At 44.1% G+C, this 26158-nt stretch overlaps 2 protein-coding genes across 9 annotated transcripts in view; both read right to left on the bottom strand.

The window, feature by feature from the left end:
* Positions 1 to 813: 813 nt before the first annotated feature.
* On the bottom strand, positions 814 to 12647 carry LPAR3 (lysophosphatidic acid receptor 3). The gene is made up of 3 exons (XM_005238456.4): positions 12507 to 12647; positions 9065 to 9822; positions 814 to 1440 (listed from the first exon to the last, which is right to left on the bottom strand). Exons 2-3 carry the CDS (start codon positions 9798 to 9800, stop codon positions 1091 to 1093), a joined length of 1086 nt encoding a protein of 361 aa, XP_005238513.2. The 5' UTR covers positions 9801 to 9822; positions 12507 to 12647; the 3' UTR covers positions 814 to 1090.
* Positions 12648 to 12812: 165 nt separating this feature from the next.
* Positions 12813 to 26158, bottom strand: part of MCOLN2 (mucolipin TRP cation channel 2) — a 31164-nt gene continuing 17818 nt past the window's right edge. For 5 of the 8 annotated variants that reach the window (XM_055815325.1, XM_055815329.1, XM_055815324.1 and 2 more), the window contains 3 exons: positions 25332 to 25538; positions 23863 to 23978; positions 12813 to 13028 (listed from right to left, as the gene is read on the bottom strand). In XM_055815325.1, coding sequence (XP_055671300.1) covers positions 12821 to 13028; positions 23863 to 23978; positions 25332 to 25538 — 531 coding nt within the window. In that variant the 3' untranslated portion in view covers positions 12813 to 12820. Of the gene's footprint in view, positions 13029 to 22082; positions 22632 to 22668; positions 22755 to 23862; positions 23979 to 25331; positions 25539 to 26158 lie in introns of those variants that run through there. The other 3 variants (XM_055815330.1, XM_055815328.1, XM_055815331.1) reach the window with 2 other exon arrangements.

Below are 26158 nucleotides of genomic sequence, written 5' to 3'. Positions count from 1 at the left end.
GACTTGGTTAGTCACAATGCTGAAAGCCCTTCATTGCTTGCTGTTCCTCACGTACCTTCTGGTAATATCAGCTTAAAAATCAGAGGCTAAACGTAGTCCAGACAAGGTCAGACAATCAATGCACACTGTAATCTTGCAGGGGTTTAGGCTGGTTTCATGCTTTTCTCCTGTAAATTAATTTGTATTTACAATAGCTTGATTGAACCTGTATGTATGTATACTTAAACTTCCCTTAAAAATTTGCCCTCTTAAAACGGCGTTTTGGATTTCATTTCCCTCAGTGGCAGAGCAGCTGAATTGGGGTGAGCACACCCATCTGCTGTTATCTGGGGAAGTAAGAAATGAGTATAATGAACACAGCCACACCACTCTTCTGTTAACCCACCTCAACACCTGCCTGCACAACAGCAGCAGAGTGCACTGTATGTCCGTGCAGCTTCCACCCCACCATGGCAGTGATACTGGCTTTGCTGGGACATACTCACGCACACCGGTGTCAGGTCTGGGCTTCCCATCACAGCCAGGTTTCTGGCATAGTTTTAATAAACCATCAAATTACCTATTTTGAAAGCAAGATAAGGATGAGGAAGAGAGAAGGTAAGTGTGAAACATTTCATGAACTTAGTAAACCAAGAAAACAGGTCACAATTCTGTCCAACCAAGCCTATGATCCTCCTCAAGATGCACAGAAACTGTTCAAACCAGAAGTACTCAGTGAATGCCAAGCCTGCACAGTAAGGCAGGTTTATTCTCTCTGCAGGAGCTTAAGGAGGATCTCGCTACACTGCTTACATTTTGTTTCCACACACAAGAAGTCTCTGAGATGTATTTATTCCATTCATACAAAAAAACAATTTCATGTACTTAAAAGAAAAAAAAAAAAGAGAAAAAGACGGCAGCACAGAAAGTTTTCTTCATTACAAAGCGTTTTTCCATCAGGCAATTATTTATAAGAACTTTTGTTAACACTGGAGTTTAGACTCTGGAACAAAGTGGATATATTGTTTACTAGCTTTGCCAGTCAATCTTCTCTTACAAAACCTCTCCCTTCCCCCTCTCCTTTTCCAGCCAAGTCAGTCCCTTGAATAGCTCAGGAGTTTCCTTTGTCACCAAGATCTCCTTTTCCACAAATTGTCCCCTGAATAATGCCATCTTCAATGTAGTGCCCTGAGTTATCTGTGCTCCTGCAGAGAACTGTCGAGGGGATGCGCGATGAGCGCCTGTCCTGGGTCTTATCCTCAGAGGAGCAGCAAATCATCCTTTTCATGGTACCCCACATCTCATCATCTTTGTATGAATAAATTATTGGATTCATGACAGAGTTCATCAGGGCCAGGAGAAGAAACCACCTTTTAACGTTCTGAATCCCACAGTAGGTGCAGTTCAGACCATCAAGCAGTAAGACAACCAGGCCAGGGGTCCAGCAGACAACAAAGGCACCTAGATATAGAGAGAAAAAAGAAAGAAAAAAAAGACTTCAAACTGCTGGAGATTTGGGGTGTTCTGCATCTTACAACATTATTTGGTTCATCACAATTCTACACAAAAATGATAAAAGCAGGAGAGGACAAAATTCTAATGACAGTAGCAAAATTCTGTCTACTGCTTCTCTTGCCAAGCCCTGAGCATGAGGCAGGGCAGCTCTCAGAAGGCTGCAGGGAGCAAGAACACAGCTGCTAACAGCATCAGCTCAAACACAAGTGGGAAAAGGCCATCGCAACAGCGATTCGCCCACGCTGATAAACAAACAAGAGCTCTGGAGCATTAACAAGTAGAGAACTGGTGCTCTGAGCACAGACTGCCTCTCTTCATCTTTCTCTCATGTGCTGGAGGAGAATCATAGAACCACAGAATCATTTAGTTTGGAAAAGACTTTTAAGATCATCAAGCCCAACTGTTAACCCTGGACTGCCAAGTCCATCACTAAACCCATGTCCCTAAGCACCGCATCTATGCATTTTTTAAACACCTCCAGAGAAGATGACTCCACCACGTCCCTGGGCAGCTTGCTCCAGTGCTTGACCACCCTTTCAGTGGAGAAATTTTTCCTAATATCCAATCTAAGGCTCCGCATCATAACTTAAGGCTGTTTCCTCTTGTCCTGTCACTTGTTATCTGGGGGAAGGGACCGACCCCCACCTGCCTGCAGCCTCCCCTCAGGGAGCTGTAGAGAGCAGTAAGGTGTCCCATCCCCCCTCCAGTCTCCTTCTCTCCAAACTAAAACAACCCCAGTTCCTTCAGCTGCTCCTCGTAAGACTTGTGTTCCAGAGCCTTCAGCAGCTTCATTGCCCTTCCCTGGACACGCTCCAGCACCTCAACATCCCTCTTGCAGTGAGGGGCCCAAGCTGCACACAGTGTTTGAGGTGCAGCCTCACCAGTGCTGAGCACCAGGGGCAACCACTGCCCTGATACCATGTGGCACATTTCTTCCACTGCCACAATACGATCCAAAGAAGAGACGAGTCTTCTGCCACACTCCAGATGACTCTGCAGAGCTATGGGCACACTGCCTAATTCACAGAACAAGAGTCATATAATTTGAACACGTCCTGGCTGCAAAACTCCACAGCTGGTGTAGGATGCCTGCCACTGCCTGCGACACACCAGCCCTGCCAGCCCCCCGGCCAGAGCAGCAGCCCACCCCTCTCCCCTGCTCCCCCCCCAGGCTGTGCACGCTGGATGCTTGAGCCCCAGCAACTCAGATCCAGGAAACAAACTCAGTTGTAACAGAAAAGAGAGAAAGAAACAAATAGATGAGTCAGCAAAGATGAACCAAGGGATGTAGCAGCCAGGGCAAAGAAATGAAGCAAAGAACAGAACAAAAAGGAAAAGAAAAAAAAAAGACAAAAAGGAGAAAGGATGAGGAAGTAAGAGTTTAGTGATAGGGGAACAAGAAAACTCTGCAAAAGAGGTATTTCCCCAAAACACATCAAGAAACCACAGGACAAGCCCAGGAGCAGCAGAGTTTTCCTTGTGTTTCAGCTGCGAGGCAGGAATAACAGCCACAGGGTGCTAATAAAAGCTGAAAGAGGCAGACAGACACCTCTCCCACCAGCCCTGTGCAAAAAAAAAATACTTATTAAAGAAAGAAAGGGGGAATAAGAGAGATCTTAGAGTGAAGACAACATGAAAAAAGCAAAAAAGCCACAGCTTAGAAGGAAGTTCAATATTGCGCTTACATCCTTTCACGTTACTGTACATCCCCACCATACAGGCAGGGGCGTGGGCAGGACTGGTGGGGAGGGGGAACACCGTGACCAAACACAGCCTTGGCCATGAGCCTGGTGGGCCCCGAACTGCCCCGGCTGCCCTCCCACCTCCCCCGGCACCGCAGCCTGGCATGCCTCGCCTTCAGCCCGAGGAAGGAGTAGCCATATGCATGATAATACTAACTTAGCACAAGCCACAATTGCTGTCTGACATACAAAAATAGAAAATTACAACTCTGTACAACAGTCGGAGTTTCAACAACGCACTGAGGAAATTCCAATCACTTGTGACAGTAGTTTCCCCTTTTATGGGCTTAGAAAAAAATAATCAAACAAATAAGGATGATAGCAGCCACATGCTACAAAGCTCTCCTGGGGGTGTTGGTATCTGTTCATCAATTTTAGTAGGGAAAACAAGTCCAGCTCAGGGTTAAGCCACTGGTTTTCCCCTAACTGAGCTGTGCAAGCAAGCGGTGGGAGGGCAGCCTGGCTTATGGCAGGACCCAGGCAGCGCCGGCTGGAGCCAGGACTCGGCAGCACCTCAGGCATCCCATCCCATCCCATCGGCTGTGCTGTGCACACGGGTTGACCGCACGGCACCGGGCACTTCTCCTCATTGGGGATTTTAATGGATGCTGTGCCCATCTGATTGGCACGCCATAATGGTATATAAAGTGAATTCATGTGATTTAGTAAGCATTAGGATTGCTGCAAAATGTATCTAGGACAAGGTATTGCAGAGCTTGCTGCAAATCTGTGCTCCTGGAGTCCAGACAAAATCCAACCAACAGATAACGTTCCAGTCAATATTGAAGAGAACAGAAAAGCGAGACCATCTCCTTCAGGAACTGCATTTTCTACTCTTCTGTACCAAGATTTTTGTGATGCTGCTAAGTGCTGATTTCATGGTGTTAGTTTTGAGATACCGGTTAACATCAGTAACATTCCTCCATTGCCCACTGGCATCGGGAGCTGCAAGCTGCTACCACAATGCTTATTTTCTCTGGTCAGTCTCTATATTACACACAGATTTGCTCCAGCATGCTGAGTAAGCAGTTATGACACCAACTCTCATGGTCTATAATGGAGAAAATATTGTCCCGATTTATTGCCCTGGGGTTCACCAGCAAACCCTATCTGTTTTAACAAGCAGTGGAATTGGCCCACCCAAACAACAATACGGTGTCTAGCTGAGTGTCTCGGTAAGTATTTGGATGGAGAGCTTTCATTAGCCACCAAGGGTCATGGGCAAAGTCACCAATACACCAGCTCCATGCAGAAATTAAGAGAGTGACAAACCCTCCTTAGAACAAGCACCGAAAGCATTTTGACCCCTTGTACCACAAAGCATGCAAAGTTCAACCATGCTTTCGGGGACATCAGCAGGAGAGGAAAGAGACCCCAGAACCACATTTAACAAAAGATACAGAAATCTCTCCTTCAAACAAAACCCCAAGATTGCAGGTAGGATTGCTCCATGAACTTCTAGCACATATCCCTGTCCACCTACACAGGCAAAACCCTAAAAGGTCTCAGTGGCAAAAGTAAGGGAAGATAAAAGACATCTGCAGACATCTCTCTGCACATTCCTCCTCCGGCACGACTGAAGACAAGGACAGGGAGCAGTGCAGACAGTGTCGGTTACTGCCTAATGCTTTCACAGGGTGTTGTTTCAACTCCATCAAAAATACATTTTGCTGTGTGTGGAGACAACACAAGCGATTCACACCCTGCTCTTAGCACTGCAGAGATGAAAGCAAGGCATGGCTCAGACTCTCAATCTTGCTCGGATTTTGCTATTTTTACCATGGAGCTTTCAAAGGGAACCATAGTTAAGCATAAATATATACCTTTGTCTTGGCACTTTGGTGATTTTCTTGTTTGCAGACTTTTTACCCCGTAGGAGCTCCTCTCATGACAAAGTGCCACACTCCAAAAGCAATTTTGTTTCTGGAACTCTCTAAAATTCACCGAAGTTATGTGAAATGTTGCCTGGATGCAACATGGATCAAAAGAACCGCTCTGAGCGTTCCCACCAGATTATGGGAGATCAGGTGTCACAACGCCTTGAGGTTAGTTTGAGGATGTTCCATTAGATTTAAACACGGGTTTTCTTGTAGGTTACATCATCTCTGCTTGAAAGTGAATTTCTGTGTACCTGGAAGCACTACTCATGCTTCAGCAGCATCACGTCATAAAATTCTGCACATCAAAGCTGTCCTTAAGCATGCCAACACTGAGGTGAAAAAAAAAAGGGGGGAGGGGGGAAAGAAGCACAGTAGCTTCCAGTTGCCTTTGCCACACGTACACCCAAGTTAAAACAGCAAGTTACCAATTAAACTATAAATTCACTGAAACTGAAAATCATCCGCCCCAAAGCTGCTATTTCAGCAGAAATTGGACTTCTAAGTTCAGATGAGCTAACACATACATGCCACCTGAAAATCACGTACCCATGCGGCCACCCTCCTTCAAAGTTACAGTCACAGGCTTAGCTAGGACCATGCCACGAGGTCAGCTAAGATGACTTCAGCCCCTTTTGCCAGGTTTCACATCTTCCCATTTCAACCAGAGAGCTTCCTATGGTTTAGCATGCCAAAGGGAAAGCCTTGCTGCTATCCTGTGATGGACCACTTCAGGTGTCGCAGTAGAAAATGGCAGATGACAGGGACCTGAGTCCCAGCCTCTGGAAGGGGCCATCCAAGCCCAAAGGGTGGTGCAAGAAGCCTCCTGCAGCTGTGATCACCATGAATCCAGAGTCACACTGAAACCCAGATCCCCCCACCTCCTAGCTGTAAGAGCACAGAAGGAGAAGACCCAGCTAGGACAGCGATGTCTGTGGAGGGGCAGCCAGCCGCAGGTCTGGCCTCCCCAGGAAGGGGAGGGGTGCAGACAGGAGGAGCAGCGTGCCAGCACCACACAGCTACATGCAGCCGCCTTCCACACTGCAGCAGGATGTTGTCCTGAACCTCCTACGAAACTAACAAAGCACATTAACAAGAATTCTGGTTCTCATCATGCTTCATCCAGCAACAGAGCATCTTGGAATCGCTTTTAGTAAAGACCGTACCAGGCATGTGCCCCAAAGCACTTTCAGGTGTTTTGGAACAAACCATTAAAAATAACTGCCTTGGGCAAAATCCACATGCTGCATGTAGCTGTAGGTTGCTGCATCAGTGAATGTAAGCAGAATTGTGGAAGAATCACTTTGGTCACTTGGTGACTCGTTTGGTAACTGGAAAGCCCAGAAAACATGCTATTCAGTTTCTAACACATTTTGCCGTGTGCTTGAATGGCTTAGCCAGAATACGCATTTCAAACTGTTTGAAAAAAATAAATTCTCATTCCTAGAAATAAACATTTATAAAAAGCCTCTCAGAGTCAAAATCTGGGGAACTGATATGAAGGTACATGCCAAGATACACTTCCTCTGACACAGGAGTTTGGGGTAGATCCTGCACCCAGCAACACACACGCTAACTGGACTTCTTTGGAAGCAGGCTCTGTTTTGGTTTTGCTTTTGACTGACAGAGTAAATATACAAAATCATGATCTCTAAAGTAGCACTCAGGCTAAGTTGAATTTGCCTAGCCCATATACAGTATCATTAAATGCTTTGCCCGAATTATAGTTTAATCTGGTGGCTGAAAAGCCACGTTCTGCAAGTAAGAGAAAGCTAATGCTGGTCTTTAAATCAGCCCATAGCCCTAAGGCCCCTCTCCCTAGTAAAAGATAGAATAAGCTGAAAATGAAGTTTGAAGCAGGGTTTATGTCCACACAGCAGCACAGCTGTGGTAAGCACCGAAAACCTGCACAGGCTAAAGGACCACAAGGGATTAGTAAACAGTGGCCACGGTCACCGTCCTTCCAACTCCTACGCCAGCCACGCAGGTGTCCTGCCCAGCACGCAGACCACCTCTCTGCTCCGACCTGCAAACACGCACGGATGCCCTGACAGCTAACAATGTCATTCCAGCGCTCACTCAGCACCCTCCAAATTTGGCTTATACAAAACCAAAGCAGTATTAACTATAAATATACATATAAATTAGGCATGACTATGTATCACAATTTATTTTCATGTGACTTCCCAGAAAGCAGCCTGCAGTTCTGCTTTCAATAGAAAGGCTCAGAGAATTGCTTTTTAAACATGCTTTTCTTTTTGTCTCTTTCCAATGCAGCAGTTAACAAAAGTCTACCCAATGCTTATGCATTAGGGCAAGATCATATTTGGAGCAATTCCGTTTTCCTGCATGGATTTTCTCCTTCCAGGTGGATGGGTTAAGTTTCACTGCACAAGAGCTTCAGGCAGGGTGAAAGATCAAATCTTGTCCCTGCAAGTCAAGGGGGAAGGACAGGAACAACCACTACGTTGTCCCTCTATAGGTGCCATAAAGTCAAGGAGGAAAAGAAAAGGACAGTTGGAAAGAGATTGAGAAGGGAAAGGCCCTGCCAGTGGACATGCCAATTGCAGAAGACACAGGAGTATAAGTGAGAACTTTGTACTTGCTTGAACCATCAATCCACTTTCTTTTCTGAGGTCAGGCACTGTAAAGTTTAACTGATCACAGCTTCTAAAGCATCGTAAAACATTATTTGGTAGACAAAGGCATTGTGTACTACAGCACTATTATTTCAGAAAGAAAGAAAAAAAAAGAAAAAATAAGAAGCAGGTACCAGACTGCAAACAGCATCCATAGACCGTAAGGGGAAGAAAGTGTCCTCAGCCTGAACTTCCTACCATGGCAACTCCTACCTCCATGAAAAGTGGCACTTTTCTCCCAGAGCTCTCTAGCACTACCATGCTGCACAACTGTGTCCCAGGTATGCATAGACAACAGCTTTCCCAAAAGCTCCAGCTTTTCCATGCTAGCTCACACAATATCAGAACAGTTGTCAGAGTGGTACGGCCTTATTTTGGTTTTAGAGTCCCCAGCTCCACAAGCACCCCAGCGTACCCCCACTTCCACCCACACCGAGCTACACAAACCATGCTCATGCAGTGCCTGGCTTCCAGAAAACACTTTGCTCCAATTCAAGTCTTCCCAGGGAAAACTGACTGCTACAGCTAGTATTTTGTTCCAATGATCAATCATCCACTATGTGCATCTCTAATATAAAAAACAGCTACATCACAACTAGCTGATGAGGTGATCTGAGATGCCCAAACATCATCAGTGTCTCTAGGGCAGAATCCAGGTCAAATCTCACGTTATGAGCTAGGGATCCAAGGCCATACTGTATCATCACTTGAAAGTATTTCGCACTGTGCAATCTTCACAGAATGAAAATTCATTTTCCCCTTACAAGACAAAATGTCCTGTCAATGTCACAGACCCACCAGGCATCCTCTCCTTTCACCAGGGAAGGTGCATTTCCAGGGAGAAGTCATTTGTATGTTTAGAAAACAGCCAAGAGGAAGAAGTGCAAAGAAAACTACCCACATCCAGCCATAGCGTTCATGGCCTTCTACAGATATTAAAGAATATTATTTTGAAAACATTCTGCTAGGCAGTTGTGAATCTTCACAAGGCTTTCTCCAAAGTGATTTTGTGTTCTGGCCCCACCCCCCAAAAAACCCTGCAGATAATTTTTCTTCTGCATGTTGACCAGTCCTCTACTTTGCATTTCTGTATGGTGCAACACTTATTTCACTATGTAAAGCAGAGCAAAGTCTAAATGCCTCCAGCACTTAAAAGTCTGGTGAGGGTGATTTTGTTTTCTTTTGGGTTTAGATGGTTAGGTTTGGGGGTTTTTGCTTTGTATTAAAACAAAGCCCAAAACAAGCAACAACAAACCAACAACTTATTCATTGGCACTGCCAGCCTTCCATACGATGGTTTGTAATCTCTTACCTAAGAGAGTCATGACAGTCTTCATAAGCTTCACAGGGGTTCTCCTGCGGCTAATGGATCCACTAGTGTGTGACGACAAGACATTAGTTTTCCTCTGAACATACATGTAGATTCTTATGTAAACCACCACCATAATGAAGAAGACAACTAGGTTTAAGACACTCCAGAACACCAGGTAACTTCTGCTGTAAATAGGTGCCAGGGATGAGCAGGCACTAATGTCACAGAGGCAGTTCCAACCCAGGGTAGGAACTGCACCCATGAAAATAGCAATGGCCCAAATGGATATAATTAAAAAAGTGACTCGCTTCTTCGTGAGATTACTGTGGATCTTCATCCGCATTATCGACATATGCCGCTCAACAGCTATGACGAGGAGATTCACCAGGGAAGCTGTCAGGCTGGTGTCCAGAAGACCCTGACGCAAAAACCAGCGGTTAACAGTTAATGTCTTAGACACTGGGCCAGTGTTGAACATCAAGAAGACGTAGGCTATTCCAGCAAAAAAGTCTGCAGCAGCTAAGTTGGCCAGGAGATAGTAAAAGGGAAAATGAAACCTCTTGTTCTTGACCACAGCTGCTATGACCAATGAATTTGAAATGAAAATGAAGAGGCAGAAAAATGTCCCAAAACACAGAACAACAATAAGCTGTGGCCCTGTCCACTCATCTACGGTGTCAGTGTTTGTCTTGTTATAGAAAAAGTCCATGCGCTTATCATAGTAGCATTCGTTCATCCTGGATTAAAGCCCCTGCATCCTAGGAAGGGTGGAAGGGAAAAAAGAAAGAAGGATTAAAATTCAACCACCGGTCCTTGCTTCAACCACCATACCTAACAGTTGTTGGGGTTTTTTTGGGGGTGGGGTGGGACAGGAATGCAAGAAGGTATATATCTGGAGGCCTTAAGTAAAAACTCATATTGTACAGAGTTAAGGCAGAAGGAGATATTCTGTCCACTGGAGGACTGCGGTGCACGATGCTTGGATGAATCATGGATTTTTAACAAGACTTACTTGCTTACAAAACCCCAGCACAGTCCCTTTGCACTAGCAGTCATACTGCACAGGCAACAAAGTGGAAATTAAGAGGTTAAAAGCAACTTTCTGGAGGTCACAAAGAGAATCTGAGCAACGGCCAAGCCATTCTTGCTCTGAAATCCTGCTTGAGCCACAGACCCATCATTATTTCCATTTCCTAAAGTATCCAGTCAGGACAGGGAAACATAAATCATAAATCTTCCACTTTACTGACTAAGCAATAAAATGCCTATTACTGGAAAAAATATTTTTTGGTTTTTCAATTATACATTAATAAATGTAAAAGTGTACGTATATAAGGTGCTACAGGAATATATATTCTGAGCACATGCTTGTTCCTTACTGCAGGATTTAAGTAAATGTCCTGAAAACGGAAAAAAATATTCTGTGTATTTGACTACTCTAAAGCCAGGGATTATTTTATTGGGCTGTCAACCAGAGCCCTGTGAGCACCACACAGTCCACTTATCTTCAAAACCAAAACACAGGTCCCTACCCAGGCACAGGACAGAGGAAGCCCCAGCAACAGCAGTAGTGCCGGGGCTTTTCCTTATACCCGCTCGGCACTATTTTGGACACAGGGCTCTTAAACACGATGGAAGGGGAATCTGTGTTCCAAATTACATCACACCAGCTACTCTGAGGTCAATGTCAGCTGCCTTAGCAATTTTACTGCCTTTACTATGAACCAAACTGAACTTCAACTAATTTACACAGGCAGATCTGACACCAATTATTCATGCTGGCCAGACTCCAGGCAGGGTCTCTCAGCCTAGCAGGGAGAGTTTGTGTCTGATCATCACTAGCCCTCACGCTCTCCGTCAGTATCTACATAAGGGTTTTAACAACGACTTCATGAACAGATATTGTATACTTTTAGCAAAACCTAGGAACCCAACCATGGCACAAGATCCTAATCACGTTAGATATTATACAGAACAGCAAACCTGTGACTGACTGCAAGGACAGAGAGGAGGAAGTAGCAGGATACAAAGCTGCAAGAGAGGCAGCAGCACTAATAGCTTTTGTAAAGCACTTTGTGAGCCTCAGCCTGTCACGAGTGCCAGTGACGGACTGAATGAGGCTGAAAAGAAAAAATACACCTAGAAGTGGTTACAGGCAGAACCATACAAAAAAGTACAAGCTTTTCTGCTCTGCAGCTAAAATTGATCACAGATAAAGATCAGGTTCACTTAGTCTGTTATTACCCTGTGGTTACTTAACAGTTATATCTCATCACTCCAGGGACCGGGAAACTCATTAAGCAATTGCCAGCAAGCTGGCTAACAAGCCACATTTCTATTAAAGGTTCCTTCTGAGTTTTAAGAGAAAAAGGTTAATCTTCTGGCATATAAGTTACTGCATGAGAGAAATAACACAAATGGCATATTTGTATTATCTGATTTTAAACCAACTTGCACTATTCCATGATTAATATTTTTAAAGTTGGGGTTTTTTTTAATATTTCATTTTTCTGAATTTGCTCCATAGCCTTTTTTGCTTGGTTCCCACCCTACATCTAGTAGTCAACATGAAAGCAGGCCACTTGACATCATTGACCATTTTATTACCCTCAAGAACCTAGGCAGCTACTTCTTTTATAGAATATTACTTAAAGCATCAAATACAAGTACATAGTCAGAACTAAGAACAATTACTTAAGGATAAGAAGTGGAAGGAAACCAGGAAATCATCCCTTGTGCTGAAATATTACCGAGCACCCCTTCATCTATAAAAAAGCCTCAGCAACTCAGATCCACCGCAGAGAGTCACCCGGAATGCAGCGCCTGCCACTCCCTGTTCAGGGCAATATGGCAGAGTGGGGCAGTCGGCACATGCCCCGTTCTCACCTAGGAAGTACTCAACAAAAGTCAAATTCATTCTGCAAATACCCAGAAGTCACGGAGGAGCTGCAGACAACAGCTACTCGAGCAGCCAGGCGCGGGGACCACCACCAGCCGAGGTGGCTCTGCCCTCACCCACCGAGGCAGTACGGGACTTGCTGGGCTTGACATGAAGCTTTTACAGAACAGCCCAAATGCCTGCAAATAGAAGCAGCATTTTGGGCAAGAATGGCAGAGAAAAAAGAAAAAAAAAAAAAGAAAAAAAATCTGTGAAAATTATAGGGAAGGTTTTCTGAACATGCTGTATCTTACTGTGTAATCATCTCAGCAGATGAAGCTCTTTTATTTGCAGCGACAGGAAAGATCTGCAGATACTTTTTGCATCTCATCTGGAGAACAAGCTTAAAAGAAATCCAAAATACCAACTATGAACCCTTTCTAAATACTTCAGCTTATTGAGATCCCATCCTCATTCAAAGTAGTACCCCTCCCACCACCACAACAAAAAAAAAGTCATACACCCATAATTCTCCACTGAAATAATCACACTGCAAGCACTCACTGTCATACAGCAGAGCTCAAATGATTTTGACAAAGATGTCTTGAGATGTTGAGATAAGGCAGGAGGGAGCAGAAAAGCATCCAGCTGAGGTCTCAGAGTCCCAGGGCAGACTTTGGAGGTGTCCAAATGGAAGCTGCAGGATGGTAGCTGAACTGGAGCTAGTCTGCATCCCAGTCCTCCAGAGCAGAGATGTAGCACTTGGCTGTCTGTACTAGCCTATGTACAAAAAGCACTTGTCATGCCAGGGTCCTTCCAGACAGTTTATTTCACACCTTCATTTTATTTTAAGTCCTTCCAGAAGAACTAGTCTGGCCTCAGGGGAGCTGGGCAGCTGTGACAGAGCTCTGCAGCTGTATCCTCAGTGGTCCTGCCCCAGTCCACACCAGGCACAAGAGATGTGTGATAGGATATCCCATATTTCCTGGCACGTCACAGTTTAACACATTGCAGGACTTTATTCTCCACGTCTTTTCTTCTGCAGCCAAATCAGAGATGTTTAACTTAATCAGGGCGGGTTTAAACCTAAAAGGAAAACAAACCACCCTTAAATATTACATATTTCAGAGTTGTTTATTAAGTACACACAGATGTGAAGATGCAAGCAAAATACTGTTCAAAGTTTTAAAGGTAATAGAAACTGAAATAGTAATGAAACAGGTAAACTGGTCAGCCCAGCTTTATAAAGACAATAGCCTTCTAGAACCTGCAGCAGGCAGCTCCCCAGTTCTGCTACTCACCTCATGAAGAATTACCTTCTTTTGCTTTGAAAGCGGCTCTCACAAGCTTGACACTTCTCATTTTTTATGGGAAAGGACAGCAAACAATCTCCAGTCACCTCTTCTATGCCACACTGTATTTTACAGCCCTCCATCTAGACCTCCAAAAGTTTGACAGCAGTAACCTCATATTGTGTATTCTACAGATGGGTTGAGTTATTAACCTGCCACAAGTTACTCACAAGCAAATACATCAAAACTTTGCAAACGCCAAAAGCATACTTCCGTCAAAAAGGTTCTTCTCCTTCCTTCAATATATTTAATTGCTTCAGTTCAACCATTAGTGGCTACAAAGATCAGAAACTGATGGACTGTGAAGTGTGTTTTCCTCTGCCACTCTGAATAAACATAAGCTTTGAGTGGGAGAAATCATCTGTTCCAAAAAAATCTCAAAGGATTTGGTTCAGTTAAACTGATTTCAAATGCAAAAGCACACATTAAGAATCCTTCCCAATCCAGCACTTCTTGAGCTCTGTTTGTCTTAAAGACAGCTTGTATATTTGAATTAATTTTGAATTCCTCTAACTAAGTGCAACTTGGATCAAGTCAGAATGTGTCCTTCACCATTCTTAAAATAAAAGTCAAGAATTTGCATGAGTATATAAGAATATATTACACTAGCTATCTAAATAAAGAGTTAGTGAAATAAAATATCACCTCTTGTTTGGGACAAAAGCTTTAGCTAGTTGCAAGCTAACATGCTTTAATACTCAATTAATGCAAACTATTCAAGTGAATCTAGTTTGCTTCAAGAAAGTTACTAAAATCTGTGTATTTACAATGAAATTTAATTAATTAAATTTGGCCTCTAAACTAGCTCCGAGTTACTCATTATTAATGCAGCCATTTCTGAAAGAAAACCCAGAGTGTTTTAACGAGAAGGTCATTACAAAATTTAGCCTGCGAGCCCTAATGTGATTCATGGCACACCCCACCGGTTTCCTGTCCATTAAAAACCAAGTTGTTTCAATGCATCGGCCACAACCTGATTGAAGGGCTGGCGTCAGTTTGGGGGACTTTGATGGCTTCTGCCCTGCTCCTGGATGAATGAATGCAAGGGTGGGGGGTGAACAGACAAGCCTGGCTTGGCACAGTGAGATACTGTGAGAGGATTTGAGCAGAGCTGGCAGCTGGGCTGCAAGGCCTGTGGAGCAGGACCAGCCCTATAGGGGTAAGCAGTGAAGTCCTACAGCAGGACTGAACGTTACCGTGGGTGAAGAGAGGCAGGTTTGCCCAGGCAGAACCCCAGCCTGGTTTGCTGCTGCTTTTCCTGAGCTGGCACAGGGATTTGTTACAGACGTTGCTCTTCAGAAAGCAGAGTTTATTGTGCTGACTGATTGCAGGCACTGATGGCAGAGCAAGGAGGCAAGTCACTTCAAACACTCTCTTTGCATTCTAAGTGTTACTGCAGAGAGACATTAAGCAGCAGCATCTGCACATACTGCTTATAGGCTGCTTAAACCCATCCCACCAGCAGCAGACAGCCCTCAACAGAGCAGCGCGACAGCTTTGCCTGGTGGTGTGCAGCCTGTGCAGCCCTGGGCTCCCCGCAGCAGCGCTCCCACCTGCCTGCACCCCATGCCACAGGCAGGCACGCACACCCTCTGCCCCCTCCTCTGCTCCCACATAAACCCCTGGTGCCGATTTTATTTCTCTTGTTACTGAGCAGCACACTCTCAGCTCATACCCAAGAGAAAGGCAGAGGCAGCAGCAGGATGCCAGGGTGCTGGGCAGCCCAGCTACACATACAAGTAGTACCAGTTCATAAAGGGAATCAGTTCCTTGTTCCCCTCCACACCCTGCATACATGTGTGGCCACAGAGGAAAACACAGACAAACGATTGCACGGTAACCCAAGAAACCCATTCAGGTTACCTCAGCTTAAAAAGAAATACCAGGGCAGAAAAGGGTGTGTAACACAGCAGAGGCCAAAAACGTTAATATGTAACTGTAAGAAGGGGGTTTGTAAGGTAGGTACTCTGGTTTGCTTTTAATTCTTTTTAATAGTTAATTGATATAACCAAAATCAATTTAGAGAAACAAACTGAAAGGAAGCACATAACACAAAGTTATGCCCAAATATCTCAATCTAAAGGTGGGTTTTTTTTATCCGCTACTATTAGAGGACACAACAGAAGCTGGCATTAGTTTAACAGGTTTTACAGAGAAAAATTATCTCAGAAGTAACTTCTACACTTTTAAGGAAACTCTGTGGGCAGCACCTGTACTTGGAACAGCATGCTACATGGTCCACTTAAAGGAACTGAGAATACCCTTTCTAAAATACAGGTTTACAAATTGGAAAAAAATTTAAAAGTTATACAGCTCAATAATTAAGTTCTTAATCCAGAGAACAAACTTATTAGCAAGATAATCTACTTATGATTGCTTGGTTATATGTTTTCTTTGTAACTTAGATACCCCCAATTTCAGATAATTGGCTGGACTCAAATTGGGCACGCACAAGCAGTGTTACCCCATTATCTTGGTCTTCAGTGTCTTTTAGACTAAGGAGAGCAGAGCACCACATCCACTTCCACTCCATGCCTGCTTCATCTGCATAACGTTAACTTGATGGTTGATGGAATGTACAGCAGCACTCATGCTTCCACTGGGGTTCTGGTCATTTCCAGTAATAGCCCATTTTAATGACATCATCTTTTGGATGGAAAAGGGAAGGGAGTGGGGTGAAGGGAATCAAGATGAGTCTTTGACAACTTCGATGTATCAGCGGTAGAAGCGCCTGAAGTTTTGTTATATAATCATATACCCTGCATGAAATACCAAGGCTATATGGTACAAGCAAAAGAATCTTAAGTAGTATTAAGCCTATCAAAAGTATAGAACCTCAAGACTAAATATTTAAGTTGCAGAGAGAAAGTAGTACCGCCAGCCACAGACCACAGCACTCTGTACACACAGACTGATAAGAGGCACACACAAAAAAAAACTGGTTGAGGCACCGAAGTGTCACCCTGCCCATGTAGGCGACAGTGCTGTTCCTCTGAGCTGCCGTAGACTGGCACAGGCAGCTGAACTGTGAGACACAGATACAGGGGCACCTACACCGAGGTGTTGCAAAGCTCAGGCTCCAGCTCCTGAAATCCTTTTAGTACAGAGCTGCTCGACTGCACTAAATTGCTTTTTAAAGCTCTGACCCACTGCAGAAAGTTGTTAGGGACAGATACTAAGTAACTCACTAGTTACCACAAGTTTAGACTTCAGACTTCAGTAATTTAAGACTTTCTGAAATTATGGTTTACTAAATCTATATATGGAGTTCAAACTAAAAACTTCACTGCAAAGCTTTCATTTAGTCTCCTTTAAGTGTGGTTCTGGAAGGAGCTGGCAGGTCATCCTATAATGCGGAAACAGACACAACATTTAAAGTATTTAAAAGCCATTCAAACAGCCTGTACATTGTGAAACATGCTTAGAAGAAAATACCTGTTCTGCTTCTAAGCTAGGTTTTCCATTTCTGCAGAACTTGCAGGTCTGCTCCTCGACCACTACCAGCTCAATTTTATAGTTCAACAAATCAGCTTGCTTTCATGAAATCTCCAGCACACGCACACTATTTCAGCAGTGTCACAACCAAGTGAACTTTTATTGTTTATTTTCAGCACACAGCTGATGAGGACCTGAATCATGCCACTGCTGATGAAAACAGGGCACCTGGCCGCACCTGATCTGGTAACAGATTCGGAGCCCCAGTTTGGAAGCAAACACTTCAGTGGAGCTGGTAGAAATGGTGGGCACCAAGAATTATTTGGTAGAGACTTAGAAGTGGACCTAACCGCCTAAAAGTAGAATCTAGGTATGTGAATCTTCAAGACTCTTATCTAAGAGGAACATGTCCTCTGTGATGTCACACCTTATACTTTAGAGATTTTATTTCACTCTCTGACAGCATAAAGACTGTGCTGGAGGATATTCCAGAACTGTGAACAGTCACAGCAGCACAGGCAGGTAAGGGCACAGTCAATCCAACTTGTCTGAAACTATAGTCTAGTATTCTGCAAAGAGCCAAACACACCTTGCAGCTTTATTTGCTGAAGCAGCTGCTGCTTCTCTATCGATTGTGCAAACTTGGTTGGTTGTTGGGTTGTTTGTGGGGTTTTTTGTTGTGTTTTTTTTGTTGGTTGTTTTGTGGGTGTTTTTTTTTTTTTTTACATTTCACTTCATTTTCAGTACACTGATGAACTCTGTGAAATCAGATTTTTCAACACCTAACTGGATTTGAGTGGTGCTTCCTACTACACCTCTTAAAATACCACAAGAACATGGAAGAAGCCACAGGCTCCGCAGAGCTTAAAGGGCAGAGCTGCACAAGGCACCCGAGCCACCTGCGGTGAGAAATGTCCTTTCCCCGCCACCCGCTGCCACCAGCGGAGCCGATGTACCCACCTCCACCAACACCGAGGCGGTACAACAGCACTGTTTCTTTCCTCTAGAAAAAAAACTAATCAAGAGACATAACACAAGTAATATCACTGTGTTTTTCAGTATTGTATACGTTAAGATGACACCTTGTGAAGAGCTCCCCAGCAGTGCCCCTGCCAGCCCCCGCGGCGCGTACTTACGGCCGGTGCCTCCGCAGGGCGCGATGCACATGCCAGTCCAGGGATGCGCAAACCCAGTGCCACCTGCATGAAGCTCACACTGTGCAGGTAGGAAGCGCCTATAGCTTTGTGTACACGTACAGATGGGCACAGAGCGGTGCCCGTGCTGCGGCAGCCCCGTAAGCGCCCCGGCAGCGCTGGGGGAGCCCCGGCGCGGCTCCCCGCTCACCGGCAAGGGCCGGGGCTGGCCGGCTCGGGGCACACGGCTTCACAAAGCCGCAGAAAGTTCCGCTCCGCCCGGCTGCGAGGGAAATCGCGAACAAACCGCGGCCGAGGCGTTCCCGTGGCGGCCCCGCCGCCGGCCCTGCCCCACTCCCCGGCCCCGCCGCCCGCCCCCGCCCCGCGTTAACCCGTACGCCGCTGCCAGCGGGAACCACATCTATATTTTTTTTCCCCCGGATACGTCCCGTCCCGTCCCCGTCCCCCCGGGTGCGAAGGTTTGGCTCTCCCGAGCTGCGGGCAGAGCCCAGGCACGCAGGTCTGACCTTCGAGCAACCGAGAGCGGCAGAAAGCTAGAGGGCTGTGCTACCCGAAGAGCCCGCCAGGTCCATCACCATCATCCACATTTTGGGAAGCAAAAGGCAGATAAAACCGCAGTAACTTCCATGACTGGGTCATGACAGCACAGGCAGGCACATGTTCTGCTTCCTTCCAGCATCATACATAGCTGTTCTTTTAAACATAGTACAAAACCAAGCAACCCAGACCCACCGCGCACCCAACGGCGGCATGGAAACCTGTAGCTTGGCTCAGCACCGAAGGGCAGGACTGCGCATACAGCTCGGCCACCAAGGGCAAGCCAAACTCAGACCTGGGAGCTGGTACAAGATCCAGGTTATCTTGAGACCACGATCACATGGATCTAACCATTACTACCTACCCTAATCAGTTACTGTGACCAGGTGTAGTGCCAAGGAGTACAGAGCTCCACACAGGTCTGCTCAGAGCTGGAGAATGGACAGAAGAAAACCTCAGCAGAAAGTCTCTGCTCCGCTCCTCAGAAGTCCTGATGATTATGGTGTGAAACCTGGACACAGTGTTAAAGACTAGATTGAGCCTTGGGTGAGAGCATCATATACTTCGTTACATACAAAATGCCAGGCAGCCTCCGCTCCAGCAGCTTTTTCCCCGTTTTATCCACAAAGCCCCAAAGTACAAGCCCGAACTCTTATTAACCTTGTCCTCCTCACCTGAATGCTCACCTTGAAAATGGCTCAGGAAGCTTGCTGCTTCCCCTTCCTGCCCGTTTCCTTCTAATGCAACCTTCCCACCCACTTCTCTCCTCCTTTCATTAAGTCCTAAAGGCAATTAGCAAAAGCTTCATACTCCCAGGAAACAAGACAACCAGAAGTAACAGCTCATTTTCAGAACACTTTGCAAAACTTATGCTCCAGTTCTACTTCCATCACTGTGCATCACCTCCTCAGCAGTTGAAATGTCAGCAACTGTATTTAAATCTGTATCAATGCACGGATTTAAGAGACAACGTACATCAGATTTCCTGTTAAGTTTAACCTCCATGAAATAGAGAGCCAATGAGAAGCTCTAGCAAGTGGCCCTTATCTTTTTTCCAAGAGAAAAAAACCCCACAACACTAAACAGATGGTGAAGACACAGATTGGCTTCTACTACACAGTCACCTGCTCTAATATGCTAAGGCTGAATCAGTGGTCTAGCCAGCAAGCATCTTTGAGTTTTTTTTAATGTATTTTTTTTAATCAATACTGGACAAGAAAGCTTTGATTCTATTATAGAAATTAAGTCTTAAAATCAGTAAGAATAGGTATTTTCCACATTCCTTTGGTTGGTAATACTTTCCCCCTTAATCCCTGAGGATTCTCTCACAAACAAGCATTTATCTAAGCCATGGCTTTGGCAGGTCACACTCGATGCCCTACTAAATTGGAAAGGAGCAGCGAGTCAGAGCTTGGGGGCTCCTGCACAGTGGCTCACAGTGCCAAGGGGACGGGATGCATCTCACCTGCTTTAGGGAAGAGAGGCACTAGACCTCAGAAGGTCAAGAGCCTGTCACACTGTTCGTAAGTCAGAAAGTAATTCCACAACTTGCTGTCATACCTTAGATAGCACTGCACAAAAATTAAAGAGAAAAGAAAAAAAAATCCAAGCCCAAGGACTTCTGCTGCTGCCATCAAGTGTTGGCAGTTCACAGCCACTAGCAGTAACGACATCTCACCTTCACAGAAGGGGCAGAACTGCACGGTCAGGCAAGAGCCCTTGGCAGCATGTATTGCCCAAGGTATCTGTATGCCCTACCAGGGCAACACATACTGAAAGATGTTATATGAGTAGTTATCCACTAACGTAGTATTAATTACCTGCTTCTTCTAGGTCCAAGTCTCTAATTTAAGATTTCTGTTAGTACTGGCAGAAGGTACAACACAATGCATTTTCAGATGTGCTGGATTTTGGTCCTGTTTACTAGGGAATTGTTTGATTCGGAAACAAGGCATTCCAGAAAGCCACCAGTAAAACAGCAGTAAACACAGAACACACCAGCATCTTACACAATAAAGGCAAGACAGCACACAGCATGGGCCAAGAAACTCTGCCAGCAATCAGTTAATGCTGATCACCTCTGTTGTCTGCAGAACACTTGGATTGTCCAGGGCTCCACAGCATACACTGCAAGACTAACACTGACTCCAACAAGTTCTGCACACGAACACTAGGAGAAAAACTGGCTCTTCTGTCCCAAGTGGAAGACAGTAATCCTCTGTCCTAGATTACACAGTTAGCATGTTTGATGAAAACAGTTACTGAAAATCTTTGCCAACAGTGTGAAATCTTGGTTATTGGTAACAATTTAATTTTTATCCACAAGCTGTAGTGACAGCTGAAGCCACAGGAAGGTATTGCGCAGGCTGGGATGGAAAGATTCTCTGTCCCAAAGACATTTCAGCAAGAGAAGCACTAAAATTTGCTGAGCCTAGATGCATAGAAATGTTGACATGAAAACCATCTCTCCTAGATATCTAGCTGTAGTCTAAGCAAGACAAAACGTCATTCCTTTCCAACAAAAAAAAAAAAAAAAAGAGCCAGGAAGGCAAATGCTAGGCAGGAAATATTTAAACGGCACACCTTTCCAGACCTTCAGTCACCACTGCTCTTACCTGATGGCCAGAAACACTGATGGAGAGTCTGCAGTTACCAGCCTCTCTTCTTCAAACATCCCAGAGTGGAAGCAGAGAATGAAAACAGACCTGTTAAAAAACAGGTCTTTCAACCTACCAAAAAAGGTATGAATCCAGCACTGGTTTTTCCCACTGTCCAGTTTCTTGGGCAGGGAGGGGAAGAAGCTGCTACTCACCTTATTCATGCAAGGGCAGCATATCTAATTCCCTTCGCCATTTGAAACATCAGACCACCAGAACTTGCAGAGTCCACCATTAGTATTCAAGAACACGTATCAATCCCATGTCCTAGTCAATATACTCTGACTGAAGTGAACATCAGCTGCTACAGGTGTGGGTTTGGTTTTTTTACGGAGCAGATAGCCCCATTCAAAGTGGGGCACCTAATATAACAGTCTGCCCACCCAGGAACAGTCAGTAGCACTAGAAGTTTTCAGAACTACCTGGTTAACACATACACAGTACTATACTGGAAGTGCTTTAGAGCTACAGAAAGTGCTCTACTGTCATTGAAAAGGAGTTTATGAAGATCTAAGGGAAAAATACAGTACTTTACAGATGACCACCCCAAAGACACCTAGAAAAATCAGCTGCCAGACTCAGTTGTTACACATTTTCTTCCAATTAACATGTGCTTGAAATGGAAGTATTTAGGCAAGCCAACTCCATGGCATTGTTTTTGCCATAATCTGTCCTCCAGGATATAGCAACACAACAATGCAATACCCCAAAAAAACCAACCCCAACAACAAAAAAAAGCAATAAACTTCTTATTCTTCACACGATGCTTGCCATGGAAGTTTCCAACCACACAAGAAAAGAGTTTACATATAGCTAAAGTAGTAATTTCAACTTAGGCACAGTACATACCAAATATTGTATGCATAATAGAAAAGACTTACAGCCAAAAAAAAAAGCTTTTGCTTTTAGTAAAGCTCTTGAAGAAAATACTGTGATCTATACAAGGTTTGCATTAAAATGATACACAAGGGGGAGAATAGCAGTTATTTCACACTTTCGTGCAGCTTTGTAGTTTTACAAAAATTTATTTCAGGGAAATGGAGTTGTACCACATAGAAGTTACAGGCTGAATGCATCACTTTAAGTGAAGAACTCCTCCCTTCTTCTCGATTACCTTTTATTTAGTATTTTTAACATGGAATATTTTTTTTAAATTGTAAATTTTTCTTAGTAACAGCTTATTCAGGGCCACCTTCTTTCCTCCTAGATGTGATTAGCAAAACAGAGCTCCCACGGACAATGCTCAAGGATCAGCCTTTAACGTGACAGACATTGGGGCAAGAACAGAGTTCTTCACAGCTCTCTTCCAGATGCAGCTTCTTGGCTCTCCTCCTGGTCAGCCAGCTGATGTCACATTAGCAGTTTTTCTTCTGAAAACACCTTAATTAGGTAAGATTAGTCTGTTCACAACGAGGCAGGTCCAGATAGTGAGTTTCATTGCAATTTGGAGAATTATTCTTCTCCGTACAACTATGCTTTCTTAGCATGTATTAGTTATTAATTGATGGTTATACATTAAAATTCACAAGTATCAAGCTGTCATCACTCTGTTGTCTGCAAAAAACAAACCCACAATTTTTAATTCAGCAAGAAATGCAATAGGAAGCATTTACCCATACAAGTTGGGTTTTAATCCACTGTTCTGTGCTCTCTTATTTCAGCATACAGCTCCAACACCTGCACTGGGACAATCAAGCAGAAACTGCTATAGTAGCAAAACCTCTAGGTTTTTACTCCAGCTACTAGGCTTGAGCCCTCAATACTCTGCAGCATGTTACTGTAAAGCATATTTATTACACTCAAGCAGACAGAAGTCTCTGATCCTGCACAATGACTTGTATGTGAAACCTGAAGCTGTACCTGGCTGGAGTTCTTGTTAACTAGCTGGCCTTCAAGCATCCACAGCAACTGCTGGGATACCTGCCCATCATCATCTCACATACTCCTTTTGGCTATGAGGTTTCCATCTACCAGAGTACATCAAAAGTATAAAGTTGTATTTCACAAAAGCCTCAGTATCTAAGTAGACAAGTTCCGTACTGCTAAAACAGGATTTGTTACACCAGTCAGGATTGAGTAAGTGTTCACATTCAGCTCTATTCCTCCTCCCAAAGCCTGGCTTCCTTGCACAGTGCCCACAACCAGGTTTTCTCAGAAACAGAATTCAAAGAGTCAACTTCCAGACCAGCAAGCACCAGGCGAGATGCTCATCTCTCACCAACACAAGCTCAAAAACACTGCTAAGACCTCCAAAGGCCTGAGTTTGGTCACAACCAGACATTTACAAGTGTGTTTCCCAATATTCTGACCTATGTTATTGAACCAGTTTGCCTCACAGGCACAGCATAGCTTCAGGATTAAGTACTGGTCCCCTGGCCGAATTGCATTCTCTTACTTTCTGGTACAACTCTCAGCCTAGCTGTGGAAAAGCTTGCTGGAAATAGGAGACTGGCAGAACCCTATGAAGCGGACTTAGCTTGCTTCTGACTCCTCAGCAGTTCCATGTTATACTCTGCAGTCCTTCCATCAGCTTCCACCAGTTTCTGCATGGTAATTTCCCTATGAGCAAAACACTTAAAACATGCATTTAAGCTCAGAATGGCTGCTCCTGCACTATCAGCAGACTAAAGATCCAACACAAAGTAAAGCACAAGAGGAACAACAATGTCCAAATATTCCACAGGCTGAATTCTGGGTGCTCCAGCATTTGTGAAACAGCACTTTGCAGTGAGAAGCTAACTTGCATACTTCTGAGAAAAACACTCAGTAAAAACACCCTACTGACCTCCTACAGCAGCAGATGAATGGCATGGAAGTTTCTTCTTTTCTGTAACCAACAGTGCCATGGTCTTTCAGAAATTCATGTAGATCTGTTACTGGAAACCCACTTTGTTGGTATTTCTGAAAGAGAATGTGTTTCATTTGCAACACACAAGAAGTTACCAGGCATGATGTGTTCTAAAACTTCCTCTAGAATGTGATACTCAAAACCAGAGTACTTTGTTCACTTGTTCAGTGTTGCTGTAGGAAGAAAAAAAAACACCATACAATCCCATCCTAGAAACACCACATATGTAGTTGATGGAATAAAGCAATCTAAGTGACATAAAATGTAAGAGAATCTGTGACCAACATTAATTTTGTTTGCTATCCATAAGACCAAGAAAGTGATCTCAAATCATACTGACACTGATCCTCCCTTGTTCACACGAGCTGCTTCACTCACTGTGGGCGCCCTGGGCTCATTTTCTATAGCCACCCCAATGCTAGATTTGAAGGGCCCTAATGTGGATATTCAGCATTGCAGGCTGAAGAAGTGCTCTGCAAAACACTAGTTCTGCACATTGGAACAGCTCCTCATTGATCCACATGAGTGCTTGGAAGGATGAATAACAGGGAAACATTTCACGGGTCAGACCATGCAATAAACTCAGAAGCAGAGACAGTTAAGTTTTATTTCGAGATGCTTAGAAAGTGGAGCTTTTGCTTGGCCTGGAAGCTGCAATTCATGCCAGACTAGCCTGATTCTGCTGGCCTGTTTATCTGATACTAAGACAAGAAAAAGCAATGAGAGCCAAAGAGCATGATCCACATTGCCTTCCCCCTGGTTACTGCAGCTACCAGGAGCACAAAGGGGACACAGTACTAGAGGACAAGAACAAAAGGTAATTACTGAAAACTTAGTTTCACTTTCAGCCAGTTTGTACTGGAAATGGATGGCACAATTTTAACTTGAACAAGAAGTAGCGCGTCTTTTGGAAGACACTTCCTTTTAACCACACGTTTCCAAGCAGCTCGTTAAGCAAGCCTGGACACTTAAATGAGTTTAGAGTTATCTGCTTGGCCTCTTGCCACGCTACTGCCAAGGGGATATTCCCTGAGATGCCAGAAAACTCTTCCTGACCTCAGCTTCTGGTGCCATAAGAAACATTCACTTCCAACATGACTTACCCAGCTCTGTTTTCCTAAAAAACTGACTCTTTCCACTCATCCCTCCACTTACCTTTTGGAAGCCAGGTGAAGCAGCAGGAAATACAAAACAGGGATACACACTAAGGATTATCTTCCAAACCAATTATTGCTTAGTCATTTGTACGACTACCCAGTCATCCCCCCAGTTTCACAACAGGCTAAGCTAAGAGACTTTAATAGTCTCACCAGTCATCATAACTAACGCTAGAGACAGTATCTTACTGAGTGATTAACAAGAATCAATACAAAACTGATCAGAAGCATAGCAGAAAAATGTTTTACCTTGATGGTGTCATAGGAGTCAGTAATGAGTGCAATAAAAAGGCTGAGGATCATGTATATGAACAGACTAATGAAGGAATACAGATACAGCCGACTGAACACCCACACCAGGGTGCTCTTCTGCTGGATTTGAGCAAACGTTGCAAACATATCATCACCGTTGACCAAAGAAAACAGACACTCAGCCACTGTGTTCAGATCTTCAAACTAGAAAACAACAAGTACAAATTATTGACAGAATGTGAAGAACAGTCACCCAGATTAAATGGAGAGTGAAAAAAGGGTTATAAAAACAAAAGTAAATTATTTTTTTTAAACAAACACACAAAACAAAACCAGTTTTGCTCATTGCAGAATTAAAAAGCCAACCCCATCAATCAAATGCTACCACACTTTCTTTCCTGTACATTCAGGCCAAAACATACACATTAGTAACAGACCCATGTAGAAATACAATCTTGGCTAAGCATTATATATTGACATCAGAAATAAAAGATTAACAAAAAATAAACTTCTTGTGCTCAACATGCAATACAGTCAATAACTGACCAGCACTGAAAGTTTAAGTTACCGAATTTTAAGCAATTTTAGACCTGCAGGAAAATATCATCCCATTTGCCAAAGCACAGATAATGCGATTCCACAGAATCTATACAGTAAATCAGTGGTGGTGCACTGGGAACAAAATGCACATTCTCTGGTTTCCCAGCTCGGCCGCATTACTAGATTATGGGTAATTAATCAATACTGTATTAAGGAATTGGAGACAGCATATAGCCTTCAGAGCTTGAACGATCTAAACTAGATTTGTCTTGCAACAACATCAT

Source organism: Falco peregrinus, chromosome 10, assembly GCF_023634155.1.
Source record: "Falco peregrinus isolate bFalPer1 chromosome 10, bFalPer1.pri, whole genome shotgun sequence".
In the NCBI taxonomy this organism is placed as follows: Eukaryota; Metazoa; Chordata; class Aves; order Falconiformes; family Falconidae; genus Falco; species Falco peregrinus.
Note: the sequence above shows the minus strand (reverse complement) of the source record. Positions and strands in the feature narration are given on the sequence as shown.